Below are 19,888 nucleotides of genomic sequence, written 5' to 3'. Positions count from 1 at the left end.
GTCCGTAAGCGTTGGGTTGGGATGTGTTTTGAAAGCGTCTTACATGGTTAGGGTTGCTGCATACGTACACAGCAGCAAGGGAAATTTTAAAATGACCCAAGAAGGGGGCTATTTCCATTTTGAGTCGGGGGGATTTTATTTTGTAGCGAGGAAATTCTAACCTACTCGCGCGTTATTCCAAATTATGAATTGAGATGTTTTTAAACAGTAATATACTACGCTTAACAAGTCCATAATTTCAACTAAAGGGTTAATACTACGCTTAACAAGTCCAGGCTGCTTGTGATAAGTCTGCCGTAATTTAAACTAAAGGGTGTCTTCTGGAGGAGATATGGGGCTCCGGCCAAACAAACAATGATTGGCCCCTAACACAAGGAAATTGCTTCTTTTAAGAAAAGCGAGTTCAGGAAAATGATGAGAGATATTGTTTTCCGCGGGCCCGGAGTTTAAAAATAAGTTTGTATTCTTCTAGATTTTTTGTCAGAAAAAGGAGAAAAAAAATTGTCAAGAGGCGAGCAGGCGTGCGTTTCGGTGAACCTCTTGTACTCGATAATGGTCGCGAAACGCCTAAAGCGTCGGGGGAAGCAGCCCCGGGGCCCCGCCAGCTTATTTTTTTCTTCTTCTTCTTAACCCCGCGAGAAACAGTGCGATCTATTTTAACTCCTATTTTTCTCGCTTTGGCCCCAAAAAACGTGCCATTATATATAAATACGCGAGGGGGTCATCACTACCCAAGAAGGTCTAACCCGTCACTCGTTTCCTCGTATCCCAAAAACCAGCTGTTGTGGTTAGCCCCCGGATTTATCCCCCGCGACAGACTGGAAATAAAGATATTTTGGGTTAGAAAAACGGGAAAAATCCGTAAAAAGAAGAGAAGTTGTCTCCTTTAGTTTTGTCCTTTTTCGCCTAAAAAATCCCCCCCCTCGGGGCCGAATTAAGTCGAGGCTGGCTGCGTGAGTGGGGGTACCGTCTCCGCTTACATTCCTTACTCATGCCTCCATCCTAAGCAAATTCCTCAACTCCCGGCCTTCCTTTTTTTCTTAGGCGCGACATTATTTTAACCAGGTTCTTAAATTTACTTAAAATCATTTCGCTACCCCAATCCCTCCAAATTGGTTGGAAAAAGTTTCATCAAAACGTTTTTCAAATCTTATTAAGAACCAATCGAAGCTAATAAGAACATACGGACGGACTCTTCCATCCTAGCGTACTTTTTCTTGGCGCCATCTATGACGGTCCGAAACAATTATAGGTTTATCGGAAAAATGGAACCGGCGAGAAAAGAGAACGAAATTATTCAAACAAATTTATCTGAAATATTTGCGAGCTATTAAAAGCAGCTAGGCGAGCTGTTGGCTATTAGACAAGTATCATAAATATTAGCAGACGAATTTTCGCAACCGAGTAAGTGAGGAAGATACTAGAGGCTAAAGCTATGATGGTCCGATGTTCTTATTAACTCGAATCCATTCTTTTGGTTATATTACGGACGGAGGTAGAGAAATTCATCCCTTGATTCCAGACGCCCGCGTCTCTCGTTTCTCTGTGGATTCGGAGAGAAGCTCAAGAGCGCTAGAGAGATTCTTTCCTCTCCCGCTGCAAGGGGGGGAAAGAATTCCTTCCCCCTTAATCCCTAGCTACCCCCCCCCATTCCCCCTTCCCACTCTGACAGATTTTGGCGCTCTACCAATGGTGTGTTTCCAAAAGTCCAATCAACCACTAGGGCGCGATCGGCTTTTGGTATCGAGCCTATGAACACTCGGCGCTCTACCTGGCGCTAACCAATCGAAGCCCCGCTTTCCCCCTTCTGTTCGCGCGTCCCCCCCTCTTACTTCACCGGCTTCTCGACTTCGGCACGACGGAACGGAACCTCTTCTTGAAACAGAATACAGAATTTCAGCGCCACAGACGGGCTTTAGCGCGTTTATAAAATTTTTTTTCAAACCATCAAAACGTCGCGGTCACCTTTCCAACCACCCACCCTCACCCCCCTCGTATTTGTATTTGTATTTCGAGACTACTGAAACTGAATAGTTTAATTTATTAAAAGAAATACCCCTTAATTAAATTTAATTTAACTGTGATTAAATTAATTAGACATCGCGCGGGAAAAGTGACGAAATCGCGCGAAAAACGAAAGAATTTTATAAATCGCAAGCGATAATTTTATAAAAGATAAAGATAATATTTGTATTTAAGAAATATCATATCGACCAAAGGATATAACTTAAGTTGGCAACTTGTCGGTTAGTGTCGGCTGTCTTGGAGCGGCGCGATTTCGAGTCGGGGCCGCGTTCGCCGGGTACGTGGTTGTTGTAAATTGTCAATCCACACCCCCTTTTGTCAGTCAGGTTGGTTTTAAAAGCGCAGTCTCGGAATTTTGAAGCCGAGTTGACGGATAATCCATTTTGAAAAACACGCCCACTTTTGCTGCTCGGGTTCGGTTTTGGATTTTTCTCTGGGTTCGAGATTTTGGCTCGTTTAAAGTTGAACCCGCCCAACCCCAACCCTAAGACGAGACGACGGTTCGCCCTTGGTTTTTAACTTCTAAGCGCTCGGTTAAAAATAAAAGTCGAGTCGGGATCGACACTCCGGGAAGGTTCCTTTTCTTGAAAGCTCCTCCGGGATTTTCATTTTCGTGTCCGGGATAAAACCGAGGCTTAAAAAAACTAGTTTCGCAATTTTAAAGGTTGTTAAGTCGGACTTGCGCGCGCGGCCGGGCCAGCGCCAATTGACGGAAGGTGACCCGCCGGGGAGAAACGGCGGCGGCCGATGGACGAGATTCCACGGGTGCGGGTGAACATGGCCTGATTAGCTACGACCATAACGTCGCAACGGACACTCGTCGAAATATAACTGATAATATGATTGAAGCCGTTGTTCAGGTACAGACCAACGGGAAACACACGCCTCCGACCTCGGGTAAGATCATCTTCTCCTAACTCTCGCTACCTTTTAATCACCTGGCCATGCACTTACTCGGGTATAACCAACCAACCAGTGGCAGTCCCTTGGGCATGTCTTTGTCCCGTGTCTATTGGGGGTAGAGAATAACTCTTTAGCTTTGGAAAGGTGAAAATCCCTAAAACCGCGTGAATTGAACTTGGTGAAATTTGTAAGTAATTAATGTATCTGAAAACCTTATGACTGCGCGAGTGTTTAGCGTCAACATAGACGGGAAACTCTGCCCGGTTTTTACTCCTCGGTAAAGTCCCGGGCAACGCCGGGTAGCTAAGCTAGTTTTTGATGGTCTTATGATTTCGGGGTTGTGGGGGTAGCAAGGCGCTCGTGGACTATATAGATCGATAGCTTGTCAGACTCGAAAGTAATTCGTTTCCGCCATCGATAAGGAAGGTAGACTCGCGTCTCCTCTTACCGCGCGCACCGTCGCTCTATCGCTGACCAAATGAAGAAGGGACCCGACACTTACCCGGCCTCCATCACCCCATTTATTAACAAAGAACGACTGAGAAAATCGTTAAAAGTATATGCTCTCTTAATTTAATTTACTCTTCAGCATCTCCTCATTCTCGTAAAAATTAGAGTCGATTAAAAATGCTAGTAAATTAATTCATGTGGCCGATATCACTTGTCCGACCCCTTTATGGATAGGGTGGAAATACGATGGGGTTCTCGTTTCGTTTTCCCCGTCCTAATCAGTCACGAGATGTCCATCCGTGTCCAGTCCGAGGCCCGGGAGGGGGGGGGGTTGTTTCGCTGGACTGACCACCATATTATTTGCTGGAAGAATATTTCCTGCGTTTCCGCCGCGTTCTCCCTACATTCTCATTTTTCCCTTTTCTGTTCATCCGAGACCTTTTCCAATCGCATGCAGACTATAGCGTATCTTTTCCGAGTGGTTCCCTCGCCCACATTCCCCCTCGCCATATTGATTAGGAAATACTTTAAATTTCGGACGTCTGTTTATGGATATTGTTTTCACATTGGCCGGGGGGCTATACTGAAAATTTCACCTCCTTCCCCCCTTCCTCTCACTCTCAGCTTTAACTTGAATGGCAGTGTTGTCAGTCCCTCGGTTGGCTTGTTGTTGTTTTTGTTATTTCGCTTTTCTTGGAACCGTTCTACGAAAGATAATCTACAAGTCGCGCCCCACTCGCACCCCAAAAAATCTAGAATTAATGCCTCCTTTTTTCCCGCTAATCGGTTAAGATTTTTGAAACTCGTATGTCGAAGTTTTCACCTATAGTCGCTTAAAGGCCGGTTTTCACTGACTGAAAAATTTGGCGGAAAATTCCTCGTGAAAACGCGTTTCATTGAAATCCGTAATACGAGATACCAAGGATCACCTTTCATGTTGAAAAATGGACCAATAGGGACTTGGCAATTCGGGCTTAACTCCGCCCCCAGCGCCATTATGGTATGTTTTTTAACAGAATGAAAGCTACATAAGCCCCTCCTCCTGGTATGTTTTTTAGCACTAGTCGAAGGTAGCCTGACGTTGCATGACGTAGTACTGCCAAGTCCCTATAGTCAGTGAAAAGCCGGCTTTAGTTTTATGCTACTGTAATCTAGGGATTTCTTAGCGCCTTCGTAAGATATCCGTTGGCATTTTACTTCAAGTTACTTTCTTCTATTTCGGTGGTTCAAGCTGTAGCCTGTTGTAAAAACAAAATTGTTGTTGGGCCAAACCCCTCTGCTTCCTTCGAGTAATTATCCCGGAGGAAACGCAACCCCCTTAGCCCCCCGCCCCCTGGAGGGGAGGGAGTGAAATCTTAACCCCCGATGATAATGAAGAGTACATTGGGGCAGAGCGAAAAATTTCGTTCAAAAACCTACAGAAAAGGGTCCTTTTTGGCTGCAGGGTCATTGCCTTCTATAGAAGAAGGACAAGGTCTAAAAGATAACCGAAGCGGTGCTCGCCGCTACCCCTATAAGTTGTGGAAGGGGGGGGGGAGTGTACGGAGGCTAGAACCCCATCCCCAAAAACATCTCGGCATCTTTTCTTCGGAATGGCAATCCCTTGCCCCTCGAGGGTTTTTTATTGCATCTGAAATTTGACTTTTTTTGGGGTCATTTCATTTTTGTAAAATGGGGGTATTGGAAATATCTATATAGTGTTATTTTGAAAATACCAAATGAGCAGCTTGGACGCGTTTACCATCTTTAAAAAGACTGTTAAGTTAACTTTTAAATAATGCCTCGAGATTAGCCTTATTTTGGGGGCCAATAAATGTTTGGGGGTTCTTATGTCCGAAACAGAGTTGCTAACAGTACCTGGAGATCCTGGAAAAGTCAGGGAATTTTGTGGCTCGCGACTCCGTTGTTAAACGCGACTACTTCCGTTTATTATTAATTTTAAGACTCGAGTTTGTCATTTAAATATTATTCGGACTAAATTTTATGAAAATTTACGAGTTTAGCGTAAGATATTATCACGATGGAATTAAGTTTTAAAAATATTTTTGTAGCTGCATGGGGAGCGGGGGCGGGGGCGCATTTTTAAGGCCGCGGCCGCGTGTCGAGAGGGATGAGAGGCGGAAGCGAATGTGAGGCCCATTTTTTTTACTGGCTGGCAACCCTGCAGTTTTATTTTACACTACTGACCCGTAAATAACACGCATTCCGAAGTACATTAATCCGAAGTTAAAATTGTTAATTTAAAACAAGATTATGGGAATTTTATTTCACCGCTTATTAAGTTTGACGAATACTCGGCGTTTAATTTAGTTTAATTTAAAGTTAATTAATTAGTATCCCGGTTTGCTAGCCTGAATTAATTTATAAGTACAAATAAAAGTATGGTTTTTTTATACTGGAGTTGATGGACTTTTGTTGAGGAGACGCGATCTCGTCTGAAGATGGAAAAGGTTTCGTAAGAGATGACTCCTTTCTCGCCGACAGATCATATTTCTAGCTATTTTCATCTTTTCTTTAATAGCGACCGAGGTGTCGGACACTGTCTCGACCCCCATTCTAATAGGGTTTTCGTAAACAAAGCGGGTTTAACATACGCCACTCACTCGGAGTGTTTAACACCAAATGATATAAAAGAAAATGAGTGTCCGACCCGAAAGACTCTTTGCGTAGCTGGTATCCGAGCCCCGGTTGTCGGGGGTTATGGGGGGGGGAAAGGGGGGTTTAAGCTTAGCCATTTGAAGAATTAAGAGAAGAATTAACATTAGTAACCTAGAAAAAGGGGTCTGTCGGTGATGCAGCCGCCGCCGCGGGTCGGGAATGAAAGGAGACCATTATTAAGACTAATTCTTCTTCAGACCATAGACGAGAGCAGCTCGGCCTAACTTAGATCAGAGTGAGATTTCGTTTCAAAGTCAGAGAGTACCATACTACTTACTAGACCACGAATGCGGTGTCCGCCCAATGCACGCGCGGGCCCCAACCCTTATGTACCGACTCTATACCCTAAGACTCTACCAGCGCGTCTTTGTGCCCGGTTTAACCGTGCCTTTTTGGTCATTATGGACTTCTGATCCATAATGTATTAGCTTCACTTCCTTGAGATGTCAGTCGATAATTTAACAAATAGCGCCGTAAAATACCGATTGATATCGTACCGTAATTTTGAAATGCTACAGGGTCGCCACAGTATCCTGGAAATCCTGGAAAAGTCAGGGAATTTAAAAATGGCCCGAAAAGTCAGGGAATTTTAAATATTTCAGCAAACTCAGGGAAAAACCAGGGAATTTGATTTTAGTGGGTAAAATGTCTGGGAATAAAGTTTTTATTGAAAGAGTAATGAAAGTTTCTCCTCATCCTAATTCCTAATCTCTTAACACCGAAAACTCTAGAGCAATCCTTAAAAATGCTGTCTAGAATTGTTTTTATAAAGAAAATGCCTCAGGCTGTTATTTGTAGTTAAAATGTTTCTTTATCATATCGGTGCGTAAAATACATTGGAAAACTTAATGAAGAGAGTTTATTTAATTATAAGCACTTAAAAAGTGCTGTAAACATTTACGCTTTCGGCCTAAAAAGGTCAGGGAAAATGGAAAATCTAAGAAAAAGGTCAGGGAAAACCTGGAAAAATCGTTCTAAAAATTCCGTGGCAACCCTGTGGTATTTTACCCGTATATTTCAGTCGCGCTCGTGGTTCAACCTGGTTTAATAGACTATATACTTGTGGAAAAATTAATTACCATAAATTGCCCACAAATTTTAATTATCAAATATCTTAAAATCTGCCTTCAAAGCGACACCAAATAACTGAAGCCATAAATAAATAAAGAACCAAACGTGACTATGCCTAATTTCGTCGTAATTCATTTTGTCAAAATATAATCGTTTTAGAAAATGCTCCATATTTTGGGAAATTCCGTCGCGAGGGTGGGGGAGGGGGGTTACGCCCCCACTCTGTTCTCTAAGTTAAACGTAAGTCACGGAAAATTATTTTTCTTTGCCGAGTTTTAGCGTATTTTTGGGGAAATTGCTAGGCATGGCTGGAATTGGCATTTTTTAAAAAGAAAAATGTTTTTCGTTATTTAGGTTAAAGTCTTTGGGTGAGAATTGATTCATTTCGCTCGAACGTACCTCTTTGTTACGAAGGGAAGTGTAGGCGAGTGGGATTGGGGGTTTTAGTCGCTCGATATTCGTGGGAGAATTCAATTAATTCTCTTTGGTTATAGAAGTTATTCTTGCGGGGAAAAAATGATGAAAAGCCAAGACGCCAAATTCTTATTTTTAGGTTTGACTTTCACGCCACTTCTCTCTTCTTTCTTCCTTTCTACAAAGCGCTGCAACTTCGCTCGCTCGCTCGCCTCGACGCGATATCGAGGGCATAATCACTTCTCACTCCTAACACGAGATCTATTCAAAATAATTCCATTTTCCATTATTATTCATCTTCTTTCGCGTAAGGCTAATCTCTTCTATCGAAAAAAAAAGATGTTTATAAAAATAGTGTCGTTACGTGCGCTCGGCGGGTCAGTTCAAGTCGAAAAAAATTAAAATTGAACCCAAAAGTCACGGTATTTACTATTTAGAATATGAAAGTTAAATGTACCATTGAAGTACCGTCATTTATTTTAAAGGGATGTACAATCCGTTATGTATGGGCGTGTCTATAAGACTCAAGAACTATATTTTTTAGTAGTAGTGTTACTATTTCCTGGAGTAGTGATTAGGCTGTCGTCTGCTTGAACGTCTGTTTCTACGGTAGATGCCCATTCCCAATGCACTGATAATGCTACGAACTTCACGCATGCTCAGTAGAGCTATATTTGATGGAAGATAAGTTTGATATAGGCCCCGCCCATACATAACGGATTGTACATCCCTTTAATAGTGGATACTTCTTCCGGAAAAGGTTCAATAATGTTCTTAGATTGAAGGCCGATATGTCTTACAAAACACGCGTGGGGATTTCCTTTGTTTTAGGGGGCCAATCAATGTTTTGGGGCCCGTATCTTCATCACCGTAGACCCCAATGTTCCGTTGATATTTTTTCACTCAAATTTGACCCACCCTATTTACAAATAACATTGACAACTATATCTTAAAAATGGGCTTTTCTAAGAAAAAAAGGAATTTGGGGAAAACTTTGAATCCTTAAATAATCACTTCAATTTAATTTTTTTGGCAACTAATGTGGTTATTAATATTTCTTAGTGATGTTCCCCTCGAAAAGATCTTTTGAAGGCGTCCAGTTATTTTTACTCTTTGTGGGAGGGAGGGGAGGTTGGCGTTTTGTTGAAGAATTCGGTTTTTGTCTCGTAGCTACTCATTGTAGACATTGTTTTCCCGCCGTTGCCGCCGCCGGCCTCCCCCGGAAAATATTACCCATTTCCACCGAAATCGATGACTCGTCACTCGCCCCCCCATCCCCCTCCACTCCCCCTCCCCTTTTTAACCCCAAAACCTCCGTTCCTCCCCTAGATATAGACGGCATTATTCGGCTCCATTTTCAACGTGTTAGATGAAGTATATCCTATGAGCTTGAAATCGCCATTGAACCGGACTTAACCATCTCCTCTTTTTGCGATCCGCTCATGTCATATTTTGGCCAAAAACTCTTACTTTCAGATTAATAGATATCTAGATCATAGCGCGGGGGGACGTAATGGCCGGCCATCTTTCACCCCCCCCCCAACCTCGGATCCAGACGATGACGGGGGGAAGTAACGCGGGGGTATTGAGAATCCACCAATAGTATCGTCTTATTCTTCTCGACCCCCTTTTTGAGAGACTTCGTGTAAAGTTGGGACAGAGAGAAGCTTGGACAGACAGCAGTCCATGGTCCGCTCTGGTCAGTTTCGGACGGAGGGAAATTCCCTAGGCTAGAATGAGACTTAGCTTTTTGACCAATTTAGTTGAAGGATTAATTTCATGAAGGTGATAGACCGCGGAGGCATTTTAGATTCCGACGATAGGGAACTGTTTTACGTGGTGGTCAAGCTCGGGCAATTATCATGGGCTTCGGAAGGACGTCTAATGACCTTAGATATCGGACATAATCAGCGTCATTCAACCTCAGGTGGGTTTTAAAATTATTTCCCAATTCGGCCGTTCTCGGGTAGTCCCCTCGAGTATGGTTAGCGTTTCTAAAATATCTCAACAACTTTAGAGGGTCACGACTCTGGTTCTATAAGAGCCACGGTTATGTCCTTTGAGTATGTTATGGTCGTATTTGTCCCCTATCCAATGATACTAAAAACTTGGGGTTACAACAAACCGGGGCCGAGTAATTAAACAAAATGTTCATAAACATTTCCTCCATGGGCTTAACATTGTACTCAATTTTGGAGGCTCACAACTCTGGTTCTATTAGAGATACGGCGATGTCCTTTGAGTATGCCATAGTCCTATTTCTGTCCTTTCCCTCGATACTAAATCCTCGCGCTTACAATAATCAGGGGCCGAGTAATTAGTTGACATCACCGATCGACGTGAACGCGTGAGATTTGAGTGTCGTCTGAATGGGCCTTTCGAGAGATGCCTTATCGGCTAGTGAACTATGGTGTTAAAAACATAGTGAGGAGACGGATTGAGGGATGCGGGAGGGGGGGGGTAACGTTAGATTGAAGCCGCGATACTAAGATCTATTTCCAAAGAGTCGAAAGAAAGACCACGGAAGTTGAGTTTGTTCATTCGCGGCGCCAGTGTTGAAAGACGCGCGCCAAGTGACGGACGGGGCGACGGGCCAAAACAGGCGCCTGCTGCATGATACCCTCAAACGAAATAAGCAACGTTTATGACTATGATAGCCCATCATGTCATGCCTTAATTCCCCCCCCCCCCAAGCTACCTCTTATTTTCAATTGATTTTCTTATGTGTTTTCCCGCGAAGAAAATAATTTCCTTCCTTATAGGCCTAGTGCTATTTTCTCGAAAAATATTTCAATTTGTTTAGAATTAGTCCATATTGGTATCGGTGACCGATATGACACTTTAACTTGTATCGGTTGATAACCGGTTTTTTTTTTGGTTAAATAGTCGGTTATCTGGCCGAGTTTAAATGATCAGTTTTTTAAAACAAAAAAATCGTTGGACTTTCCAATTTCAATTCCACAAGTGGTTTACCCCTCGGCCCATGGGGGAACATAAAATAAATCTCTGGGAAAGGGAGAAGGGGGGGGGGTCAGTGTCCGTCTGTCTGGATTAAATTTCGGGGTTAAGGGCTTTGAAAAATGTTTTGGGGTAAAAAGGGTGGATTTTTTTTGTTGTTGGAATATTTCCTTTTCTACTTCGGTTCCATTCTTTGCGCGAAACCTCTTCCTTTCCTTCCCGCTTGGGTATGGGGGGTGTGGGGTGAGCCCCAATCCCCCACTTGGCCGCAACCTCAAACCCCAGACTGCAGCCAAGGCTATTCTAGTTCCTGTGCCTTAAGAAATCCGGTCAACCTTCGTTCCAAGTTGTTTTCCACATGTCTCGAGGATATGCTGTACCGTATACCATCCGGCCTGGGGTTTAAGGTTGGGGAAGTGCCTCCCACGACACCTCTATCCGAGCCGAGCCTCTGACCCGCGCCAAGACAAACAACCTGATGGCCTCTATAATTGGCTAATAAATCCGGGACCCTATAGCCGCGCCGCCGACTCTACCCATTTCGTGTCCAGAGATCCCTGAATACCGCAGTCCGTGCATGTTGGTACGGGGAGAGGGAGCTAGCTAGCGCTATGGTCATCTAGTTCTTGACCGCTTCCTCTTTATTTTTTTCTTTCACAGTTTTAATTGTTATTTCTTGACGTTGTTTTAGGTGATTCTTTGGACTTGGGTGTTACTGGTTGCCGTCGCGCGGGCAAGTGCAAATGGTTCAACGTCGCCAAAGGATGGGGTTTCATTACCCCGGCCGACAATGGACCCGATGTCTTCGTACATCAGGTAGGTCACCTCGAACAAAATATTGCCAGCCGAGTTGTAATTAAGCTTCTATACAACCTGGTGCTTTTGATAAGTCCGCGATAAATAAAAGGGTGCCGCTTTCTTTGGGTCAAAACGAGTGCAAAGTGTCACCGGCGCAGCTAGGGGTGTTCATTTCGTTAATTCAAAGACTTAATAAAGGGCTTAGACAAATCAGTCAAATGGAAGAACTTAAAAAAACTGCAGTCAGGGATTTTATAAAGGTCGAGGAAATTTCTTGGGTTTAACAAAATTACATATACGGTTGCATTCTATAAGACACTAATAAGCGTCTTCTTAGTGACGTGCCCCTCGTCGCTCTACTTTATGTCTCCTAAGGTTTAGCTATAGTCCCCCTGGCCAAAATATATAGAGTGATGTGGGGTTGTATCCCCCCCCCCCACGTTAGCGAGTAGGGCCATTCCCGGCCGAAGACATCATCCGTTAAAGGCATTCCTCCCCCCATTGAATTTGACAGGCACTTTCCTATACTCGATACCATCTCCCTTCGCCGGCAGCCATCTTTCATTCTCTCCCCCGCTGCCTGCACGGTCCTCCGGTGGTGGTCAACTAGACCCCGATCACCAGCTTGAAACCAGTTGAATTTGGACCCATTCTCTACGCGAATTTAACCCCTTTCAAGAGTGCATGCGGTTCGGAAAGAAAAAAGAACCGTATTTGGTGGGTATTATCGAACCCTCTAGTTAGTTTAAAAAGACGCGTCGCAATTAGGCTTACTTAATTATACTTAAATGATAACTAATTTAAGGGATTATGAATATTTGACGTGTGCCGGTTGCAGCGGCATTCGAGTACTCTTTGGCGGCGGTAGTTCCTTAGAAACATTCCCGTAAAGCCCCGATCGGTTCCGTTTCTCCTCCGGAGTAAGGTAAGGTAGCAAGGACTGTTAGTGGCCGTCTCTTCGGGGATGACGTCTGCGGGGGGCGTTCGGTAACTTATCCGGCCAGGCTATTGTGCCTGGACGAACCTTATTTTCGTCCTTCATCTTCAGGGAGCTTATTAAAGGAGTCACTAGCGTCAATCAATTGACGCGGAGACACGCGATACCACGCGGGCGCGACGTGTATAAGAATAGAAGGCCCTTCTCGCTAACGAACCGCGCGCCGTTTACGTCCAAAAATATGACTCCATATAGATTCTCCTCCACCCGAAATTTCGGAACTAAATATATTTAGTGTCATTGGATAGAATGCGAATGGACAAGTGAACTTGTTAGTACAATTCAACCTCTATTCTGTTCTAATCAGTCATCATTCACTTATGACCCCTATCTGATGGGATAGGACAATTATTAATAAGGTAATTGAATATGACGAAGTAACTAATTTTTGGTCGTCAGGGACCCTTTCAATTATGGGGGCGGGGGTTCCGCTTTAATCTGAATTAAATTTAAGCGTGACTTTTAAACATCCCCGACTCTAATCCGATAATTCTAGAGTATGTACCTAGGCGAGGGGTTGGATACTTGATCTTTGAAGAAAGACTAAGCAGCTAGGGGGTTTTTTTAAAAGAGGGGAAGGTTAGTTCCCCCTGAGAAGCCGTGAGATACGAGAAGCCGTGACAACTTAATCCAATTAAGGCGCGGCTCGCACGCCTCTTGTTTTACGGCGGAATAATTTTTTTAGGTTCCAAGAAATTTTTTTATAACCTGATAAATTTTCTCTCCCTTCAGCTTAAACTATAGAAACGTAGAAACACACAAAAAAAAGAGATCTGGAAAATTTCAAAAAATTATATACGAGAAATATTTACAACTTTTTTATTTTGAGATTACCCATAGTTCCTTGGTGCAATAAGCGTGAGGGAGCTTAAAACGATGTGTTTTTATTAAGCGACAGGGTTGCCATACAGCTCCTCCGGATAACGAAATGTGACACTTTCAATTCAATTGGACCCAAAGAACAGTCTTTAATTTATGGCTGACTTATCAGAAACCCCGAGTGTATCTAAGAGTGACTCGAAATATGTTATGTCTCGGGCTTGGTTAAAAGAATTCATAGGCTTTCGGGGTTACCTTTAAATGTTAAAGGTTATTTTCTGTCTCTTTGAGTATACACGCGCGTTAGGCGGGATGGGGTTTAGGCTTATGGATACGCGATAAGAGTGTAGTCGCGCTGTCCGTTGATGGGCGTCCTCGTTCAGGCAATTCCCCGCTAATTACGTCTCGATAACATCGTCATCTCTCGACTATCCCTTTCGCTGACTGGCGTTAAATGAGGCCTAACGCTAGCTTAGCTCCCTCGCGCGTCCCATAAACCCCCTCGCAGCCTATACTCCCGACCCCGCGCTTAGGCCTTAAAGAGTATAAATTCCCTAAACTAACACTGCACGTACGCCGCTTCCATAGCTCGCAAGGACAGATATTTTAACCGTATCCTTATCTATCTATACTGCACGATGTTATTTCTTAACATTGCCTCCACAGCAACATCCACAACCCCCTTTTCTCCGAGTAAACAAATTTACAATTTCCTTGGCTGTTGCATGCGCTTTGTACGCTCTCTCGTTTAGTTGGGACGACTCTCAATTCGAGTCTATCACGTTGTTGTAGTCCATTTTTCGCTCGAAACGCTTCATTCGCCTTTCCTTAAGAAAGCTTTAAATCAAAAAGAGCGATTACTAGTCTTGTCGAGAAAAGGTTCGCGCGCTCTTCCAGGCTTGCCCTTTCCCTGACCTTTCTGTCTCTCAATTCGATTGGCACCGTTCGAGAGAAAAGAAAAAGTTCTCTCTCTCTCTCGCGGCTGAGGTCAAAACTTATTCGACCGGAAACCGACTAGCTGACCAGTACTAGCCCCTTTTACTTCCTAGAAAGCTATCGTAACCTTTGACCCCGCGTGATCATCGAAGCGGAAAACAAGCTCGTCCGTCAGAAACCTATCATCTTTGAAAATTATCTCTGTCCAAATGGAAATGAAGATAAGGATAGAAAGTACGCGTCGGATAAGTGTTGCCAGTCATTTGCGCCTTCTTCCTGATTTAACGTCGTTATTTACGGCCCATGATGTCACTCGACGATGTTGCACTCTCCTAACTGATAATGCCGTATCCCCTATCTGACCATAGCTATAATAGTTCCATTTCAGGTCTAAACAGGTATATTAGTTTTAGATCCGGGCACTTGTACTTATATATAATTGGCTCTAGATTTGGGGATATTAAGCCCGTTGAGAGGAGATTAGAGGTAACGCTCCGTTTCTTTAAGTGCCACCTCGTGTACCGACAATGGACTTAACGTCCAGCTCTATTATAACAATACGACGCTTCCCCCCCCCCGCCTTAAGTCCATCATCCCTTGCTGGTAACTACTAAGGCCAATTACGACATCACGTAGCAACGTTCCATTACCAGCTAGCTTCCTGTCTATATAAAATTGAGAAACACCCTGTACGCGATTTAGTTTCAAAGACCCCCGGCGCGGTTTAAAAATCATTATCAATGGGTTTAATTAAGAGTTATTTCGTAATGTTAATCGTATTGTTTTGTTTTTTTACGCAGTCGGTGATTCAAATGACTGGCTTTCGTAGTTTGGGCGACGAAGAGGAAGTTGAATTTGAGTGCAAGAGGTCGGGCAAAGGCTTCGAGGCCACCATGGTGACGGGACCCGAAGGAAGAGATTGTCGGGGTTCTCATCGTAGACCCGTGTCCAAAAAGAGATTCAAGAAAGTCAGGTAAATATGATTTCCTCCTATAATAATAAAAAGAAAAGCCTGCAGCAGCGTGGAGGGAACGAGCCAGAGACCCAGAGTAGCTTTTCAAATAATCTCATCACGCGATAAACCAAATGCGCTGCTTTTTTTCTCTTCTTCTTCATCTTCATCTTCCAGAGGGATTAAGTCTTCCCCATCTTGACTCTCTCTCTCTCTCTCTCTCTCTCGCTCTCTCTCTCTCTCTCTCTCTCTCTCTCTCTCTCTCTCTCTCTCTCTCTCTCTCTCTCTCTCTCTCTCTCTCTCTCTCTCTCTCTCTCTCTCTCTCTCTCTCTCTCTTTCGCCCCCCTCGGGGGGAGGGGGGGCGAGGGCGCGTGCCGTATCGTCTCCCCTTGTCCGCACGCGCCGCGCAAAAAATCTCCAGGAATTTTTTCTTTGTCCTTAAAAGATGTTCCGGACGCCGGGGATAAGATGGAGAGGCCTTGATTGTAAAAGACGGCTGTCCCCTTGTCCCCCCCCGCTTGCCCCCCTCACTTCGCGTGCAATTCTTTCTCCCCCCCCCGAGGGGTAGACTTTGAAGGCGCTTTCTTCCTTTTTTTGGGAAGAAAACCATCAGTTTCCAAGGCAGATTTTTCCGCTTTTCCAGCATCCTAAATTCTAATAAAATCTCGAGGAACTAACCACTAGGTCTATATTCAGATATTTTTAATTTACTATTTTTATCGAGGGGTCGGACGTTTGTCAAAATCCCGTACACTTCGTTTGAAATCTGTTTAAAATCTCTCTCGAAAATCTCAAAATCCCGAAATCTCACGTCAAAATCTAAAAATCTTAAAATCTCACGTCAAAATCTGAAAATTTTAAAATCTCACGTCAAAATCTAGAAATCCCAAAATCCCTACCTTAAAATCTGAAAATCCCGAAATCCCTATTTTAAAATCTGAAAATCCCGAAATCTTCACCTAAAATCCCGAAATCTCACATTAAAATCTAGAAATCCCGAAATCTTAACATAAAATCCCGAAATCTCATCCTAAAATATCAAAATCAGAAAATCTCCTCGAAATTTGAAAATGTCCTCGAAATCTGAAAATCTCCTTCAAAATCTGAAAATCTTGTTCCAAAGCCCGAAATCTCCTTCAAAATCTGAAAATCTTGTTCCAAAGCCCGAAATCTCCTTCAAAATCTGAAAATCTTGTCCCAAAGCCCGAAATCTCCTTCAAAATCTGAAAATCCTGAACAAAATCCCGAAATCTTCTTCGAAATCTGAAAATCGCGTTCAAAATCTGAAAATCTCCTTTAAAATCCCGAAATCTTAAAATCTTGGACTAGATTTCCAGATTTCTAAAATCTGAGTCAGAAAACTCAGAATCTCAAAATCTCAAAATCTTTGTCAAAATCTTGAAATCTCAAAATCCCGTACACTAAAATGCCGAACGTCCGACCCCTCGATTTTTATCCTATAGTATTGAAACAAATCAACTGTATTATTATGTCGAAGGTGAGCGCGGGTTGAGCGCGTTTGTAAAGGGAAGGGAGTGAGGTGCCCCTCGAGTTTCAAGCTAGTCCCTTTCTTTATTTTTTTAGCTTCCGAAAATGCGAAATATTTTTGTCCTAAATCGAGTTTTTTCGCGTCGTTTTCTAAACGTCTTCCATATTTTTTCCTTATTTTTTTTTGCTTCGCCTTTGTTTTGATTAGGAGGACATTTTCTCCTCTTTTCCCGTCTTCCTTTACTCTGCTAGACCGGATGGTTGAGTCTTCCACTATTAATACTTAAAAAAATAAACCTAATTTTTAAACAGTCAATACGCATTTAAACTAGTTTTCTTTATAACGACGCGTTAATGACCATTTGGAAGCGTCGTAACTCTGGTTCTATAAAATTTACGGGGATGTCCTTTGAGTATGTTATAGTCCAATTTGTCCCCCATCCAACCATACTAAAAACTTAGGGCTACGACAAACAGGGGCCGAGTAATTTAGCAAAACGTGAACACTCAAACCCCTCCATAGGAATTGCATTAGACCCAACTTTGCAGGCTCGTAACTCTGTTTCTACTAGAGATACGGGAATTTCCTTTGAGTATGTTATAGTCCTATTTGTCCCCCATACAACCATACTAAAAACTTAGGGCTACGACAAACGGGGGCCGAGTAATTAAGGAAAACGTAAACAGTCAAACCCCATCCATAGGAATTGCATTAGACCCAACTTTGCAGGCTCATAACTCTGGTTCTAGTAGTGATACGGGGATGTCCTTTGAGTATGTTATAGTCCAATTTGTCCCCCATACAACCATACTAAAAACTTAGGGCTACGACAAACAGGGGCCGAGTAATTAAGCAAAATATGCGTAAACTTATTGTATCGTCTCACTTATTGTTATTATGTTACTTATGATTTTTAACACTGAACTTTGGAGGCTCATAACTCTTGTTCTACTAGAGATACGGGGATCTCCTTTGAATATGTTATAGTACTCTTTGCTCCCCATACAAGGATACTTTAAACTTGAGGCTACCTCAATATCGTCGTCAACTTATTTTTGTCTCACTTATTGTTAGGAGGTTACTTTTGATTTTTAACAATAAACTTTGGAGGCTCGTAACTCTTTTTCTAGTAGAGATACAGGGATGTCCTTTGAGTATGTTATAGTCCAATTTGTCCCCTTTCTAACGATACTAAATACTTGGGGTTACGGCAATCGGGGTTCGAGTAATTTAGTGAAATGTCCAATTAAAGTCGCGAGCGAAAGACGCTTTTAGTATTACGGTATCTCAACCACGCTATCTACAAGCTAGATAAAGGAAGGGGAGTGTCATTACTTTTGTCTCGCGCTCATCTTTTAGAGATAACGACGATTCTTTGCGCCTTTAAATATATTTCCCGCCAAAATGGCTCTAGGCCTTTTTTTTTCAGTCACAGACTGTTCCGAGCAGGCACTAATGGACATTTGCGCTAACCGATAAGCGTCTCAATGATGATATAAAGCCAGTGACTGGCTTCTCGTTGCCGTGACGATCCCCTCGCCGACAAAATAATGGCCCGCTTATTTTTGGGGTATTTTTATTTCACCATGGAAAATTCTTTTACCCAACGTTGTTGAGAAATTTAAGGCAAACATATATATATTTCGGGCCGCGATTTAAAGATTGACAATCTGCGGCCATGTTTGAACAATTAACAATAGAAATCTCGAAGAATTGAGCTCGTGGTTCCCCCCCCCAATTCTTTGTTGTTGTTGATTCTGGGGAGTCGAAACGCGGGCGCGTGCCACAAAATACGGGGTCAGATCAAGTTGGGGCTCTTCCCCCCTCCTCCTCCTCCTCCTTGTTGTTGTTGTGTATCGCGTCAGAGATTCTCGCCCCCCGATCTAAGAAGCGTCTGCCACTAAAGGGGGGGGGAGAACTGAAATTTCCTCCCCCATTTCTCAATTTTAACCGCACTTATTTTTTCTCGGGTTTGGACCTTAATGATATCTGAATCGAACAAGCTTTTCAGTCTGTTGTAGACGAGGGGTCAGTCATTCGAAAAAAAACGTACGGGATTTTTAAATCCCTCGGATTTTTATGGATTTTTACGTATTTTTTTTTATTTAAATGGATTTGTCAATTTTTTATAAAAATCCAAACTCCAGTAGGATTTTCAAAAAAACCGTTGTGTTTTTGAATTTTTTCATGGAATTTCGTATTTTTTCTCGGGATTTTGTATTTTTTCGGGATTTTGTATTTTTTCGGGATTTTGTAATTTGTTTCGGGATTTCGTATTTTTTTGGGATTTCGTATGTTTTTTAGGATTTTGTATTTTTAACTGTAATTTGTATCGTCTTCCTGGATTTGTGAATTTGAAAATTTTGGATTTTTTTTGTGGATTTTCGCAAAATTTTGGATTTTTTTTGTGGATTTTCACAAAATTTTGGATTTTTTTGTGGATTTTCGGTGGATTTTTGGATTTTTTACATAATTTTATATATTTTGAAACTTTTGAAAGATCTTCGGAATTTTGGATTTGTTTTTGGAATTTTCCCCGAGCGTACGGCATTTTTTGGATATGACGGACCCCTCGGTTGTAGATAGATAGTGGTTGAAGTGAATTCGCGAATGACTGAAAAGTTCATTTGTTCTTTGTAGTATTTATGATCCCGATTCGACGCGTTTTGTTTCACTTGTAGGTGCTATAATTGCGGCGAATTCGCCAACCATATGGCTGCGAAATGCACTCTGGGACCGCAACCGAAACGCTGCCATCATTGTAAGTCTTCGGAGCACCTGATCGCCGATTGCCCGCAAAGGGAAGACAAGGCCAAAAGGTCCACTTCCGGCGGCGGCGGCGGCGGAAAGAACGGGGACGCCCGTTCGACGGACACCGAGAGGGACAGTGGAACCGAAAGGGACGGAGGAGATTTGTCCTCTTGTCGAAAGAGTCCCGATGAGCTCGAGTAAGTACCCGGGGACTTATTCCATTTCCTTTAATGGAATGCTCTATGAGGGTGGAAGGCTTATGTTAATGGTAATTGCAGCACCCCGACGCCTCCACCTTCGGACATTGAGCCGTCGAATCTCGTGGTTCGCGTCCGACTTCAAGCCGACTCGGCCGCTAACTCTTCGTCCGGCGAAAGTGACCGCCTATAACTTTCTTTCTGTCTCCCCCCCCTCCCCACCCTTTCTTCAAGTCAGCCAATCAATCAATGGCGGGGCGTGGGAGGGAGACGGATGAGGGGGGGGGGCGTGTACCAACAACCATGTCCGCGTTTAAAACGAACAAATTTAAATTTACGAAGGTCATTAACTTTTAATTCTCTCTCTCCGTTCGAGACATCTAAAACGGAGTTTAAAAATATGTGGAGAAACAATTTTTCAAAAACCATGAATAAAAAAGCTCGATTTTTGAAACGAGCATAAAAATAAT

General features: G+C 43.0%; 1 protein-coding gene and 1 long non-coding RNA gene across 3 annotated transcripts in view; one reads left to right on the top strand and one right to left on the bottom strand.

The window, feature by feature from the left end:
• Window positions 1-19,888, bottom strand: part of LOC149623055 (uncharacterized) — a 103,638-nt gene that overhangs the window by 60,295 nt on the left and 23,455 nt on the right. The window lies entirely within an intron of this gene.
• lin-28 (protein lin-28 homolog) lies at window positions 1,876-19,887 on the top strand. 2 transcript variants are annotated; one of them, XM_089853463.1, is made up of 5 exons: window positions 1,876-2,922; window positions 11,171-11,295; window positions 14,830-15,002; window positions 19,152-19,418; window positions 19,500-19,887. In XM_089853463.1, the coding sequence occupies exons 1-5, from the start codon at window positions 2,865-2,867 to the stop codon at window positions 19,609-19,611; spliced, it is 735 nt and encodes a 244-aa protein (XP_089709589.1). In that variant the 5' UTR covers window positions 1,876-2,864; the 3' UTR covers window positions 19,612-19,887. The 2 variants fall into 2 exon arrangements, with proteins under 2 accessions (XP_089709589.1, XP_089709588.1); XM_089853462.1 differs by lacking the exon at window positions 1,876-2,922 and adding an exon at window positions 9,206-9,448.

The sequence above is a fragment of the Phalangium opilio genome, unplaced genomic scaffold (assembly GCF_054372755.1).
Source record: "Phalangium opilio isolate 3A_F unplaced genomic scaffold, DU_Popi_V2 ptg000115l_1, whole genome shotgun sequence".
NCBI lineage: Eukaryota > Metazoa > Arthropoda > Arachnida > Opiliones > Phalangiidae > Phalangium > Phalangium opilio.
The sequence above is the reverse complement of the archived record's forward strand: the minus strand, read 5'-3'. Positions and strand labels throughout refer to the sequence as shown.

Bases quoted from the DNA above. Each gene is read 5' to 3' on its own strand.
- lin-28 (XM_089853462.1), top strand. From the start codon at position 9,301: ATGAAGGTGATAGACCGCGGAGGCATTTTAGATTCCGACGATAGGGAA. The intron at 9,449-11,170 runs GTGGGTTTTAAA...ACGTTGTTTTAG, and splicing joins TCAGCGTCATTCAACCTCAG to GTGATTCTTTGGACTTGGGT. The intron at 15,003-19,151 runs GTAAATATGATT...TTTCACTTGTAG, and splicing joins AAGAGATTCAAGAAAGTCAG to GTGCTATAATTGCGGCGAAT.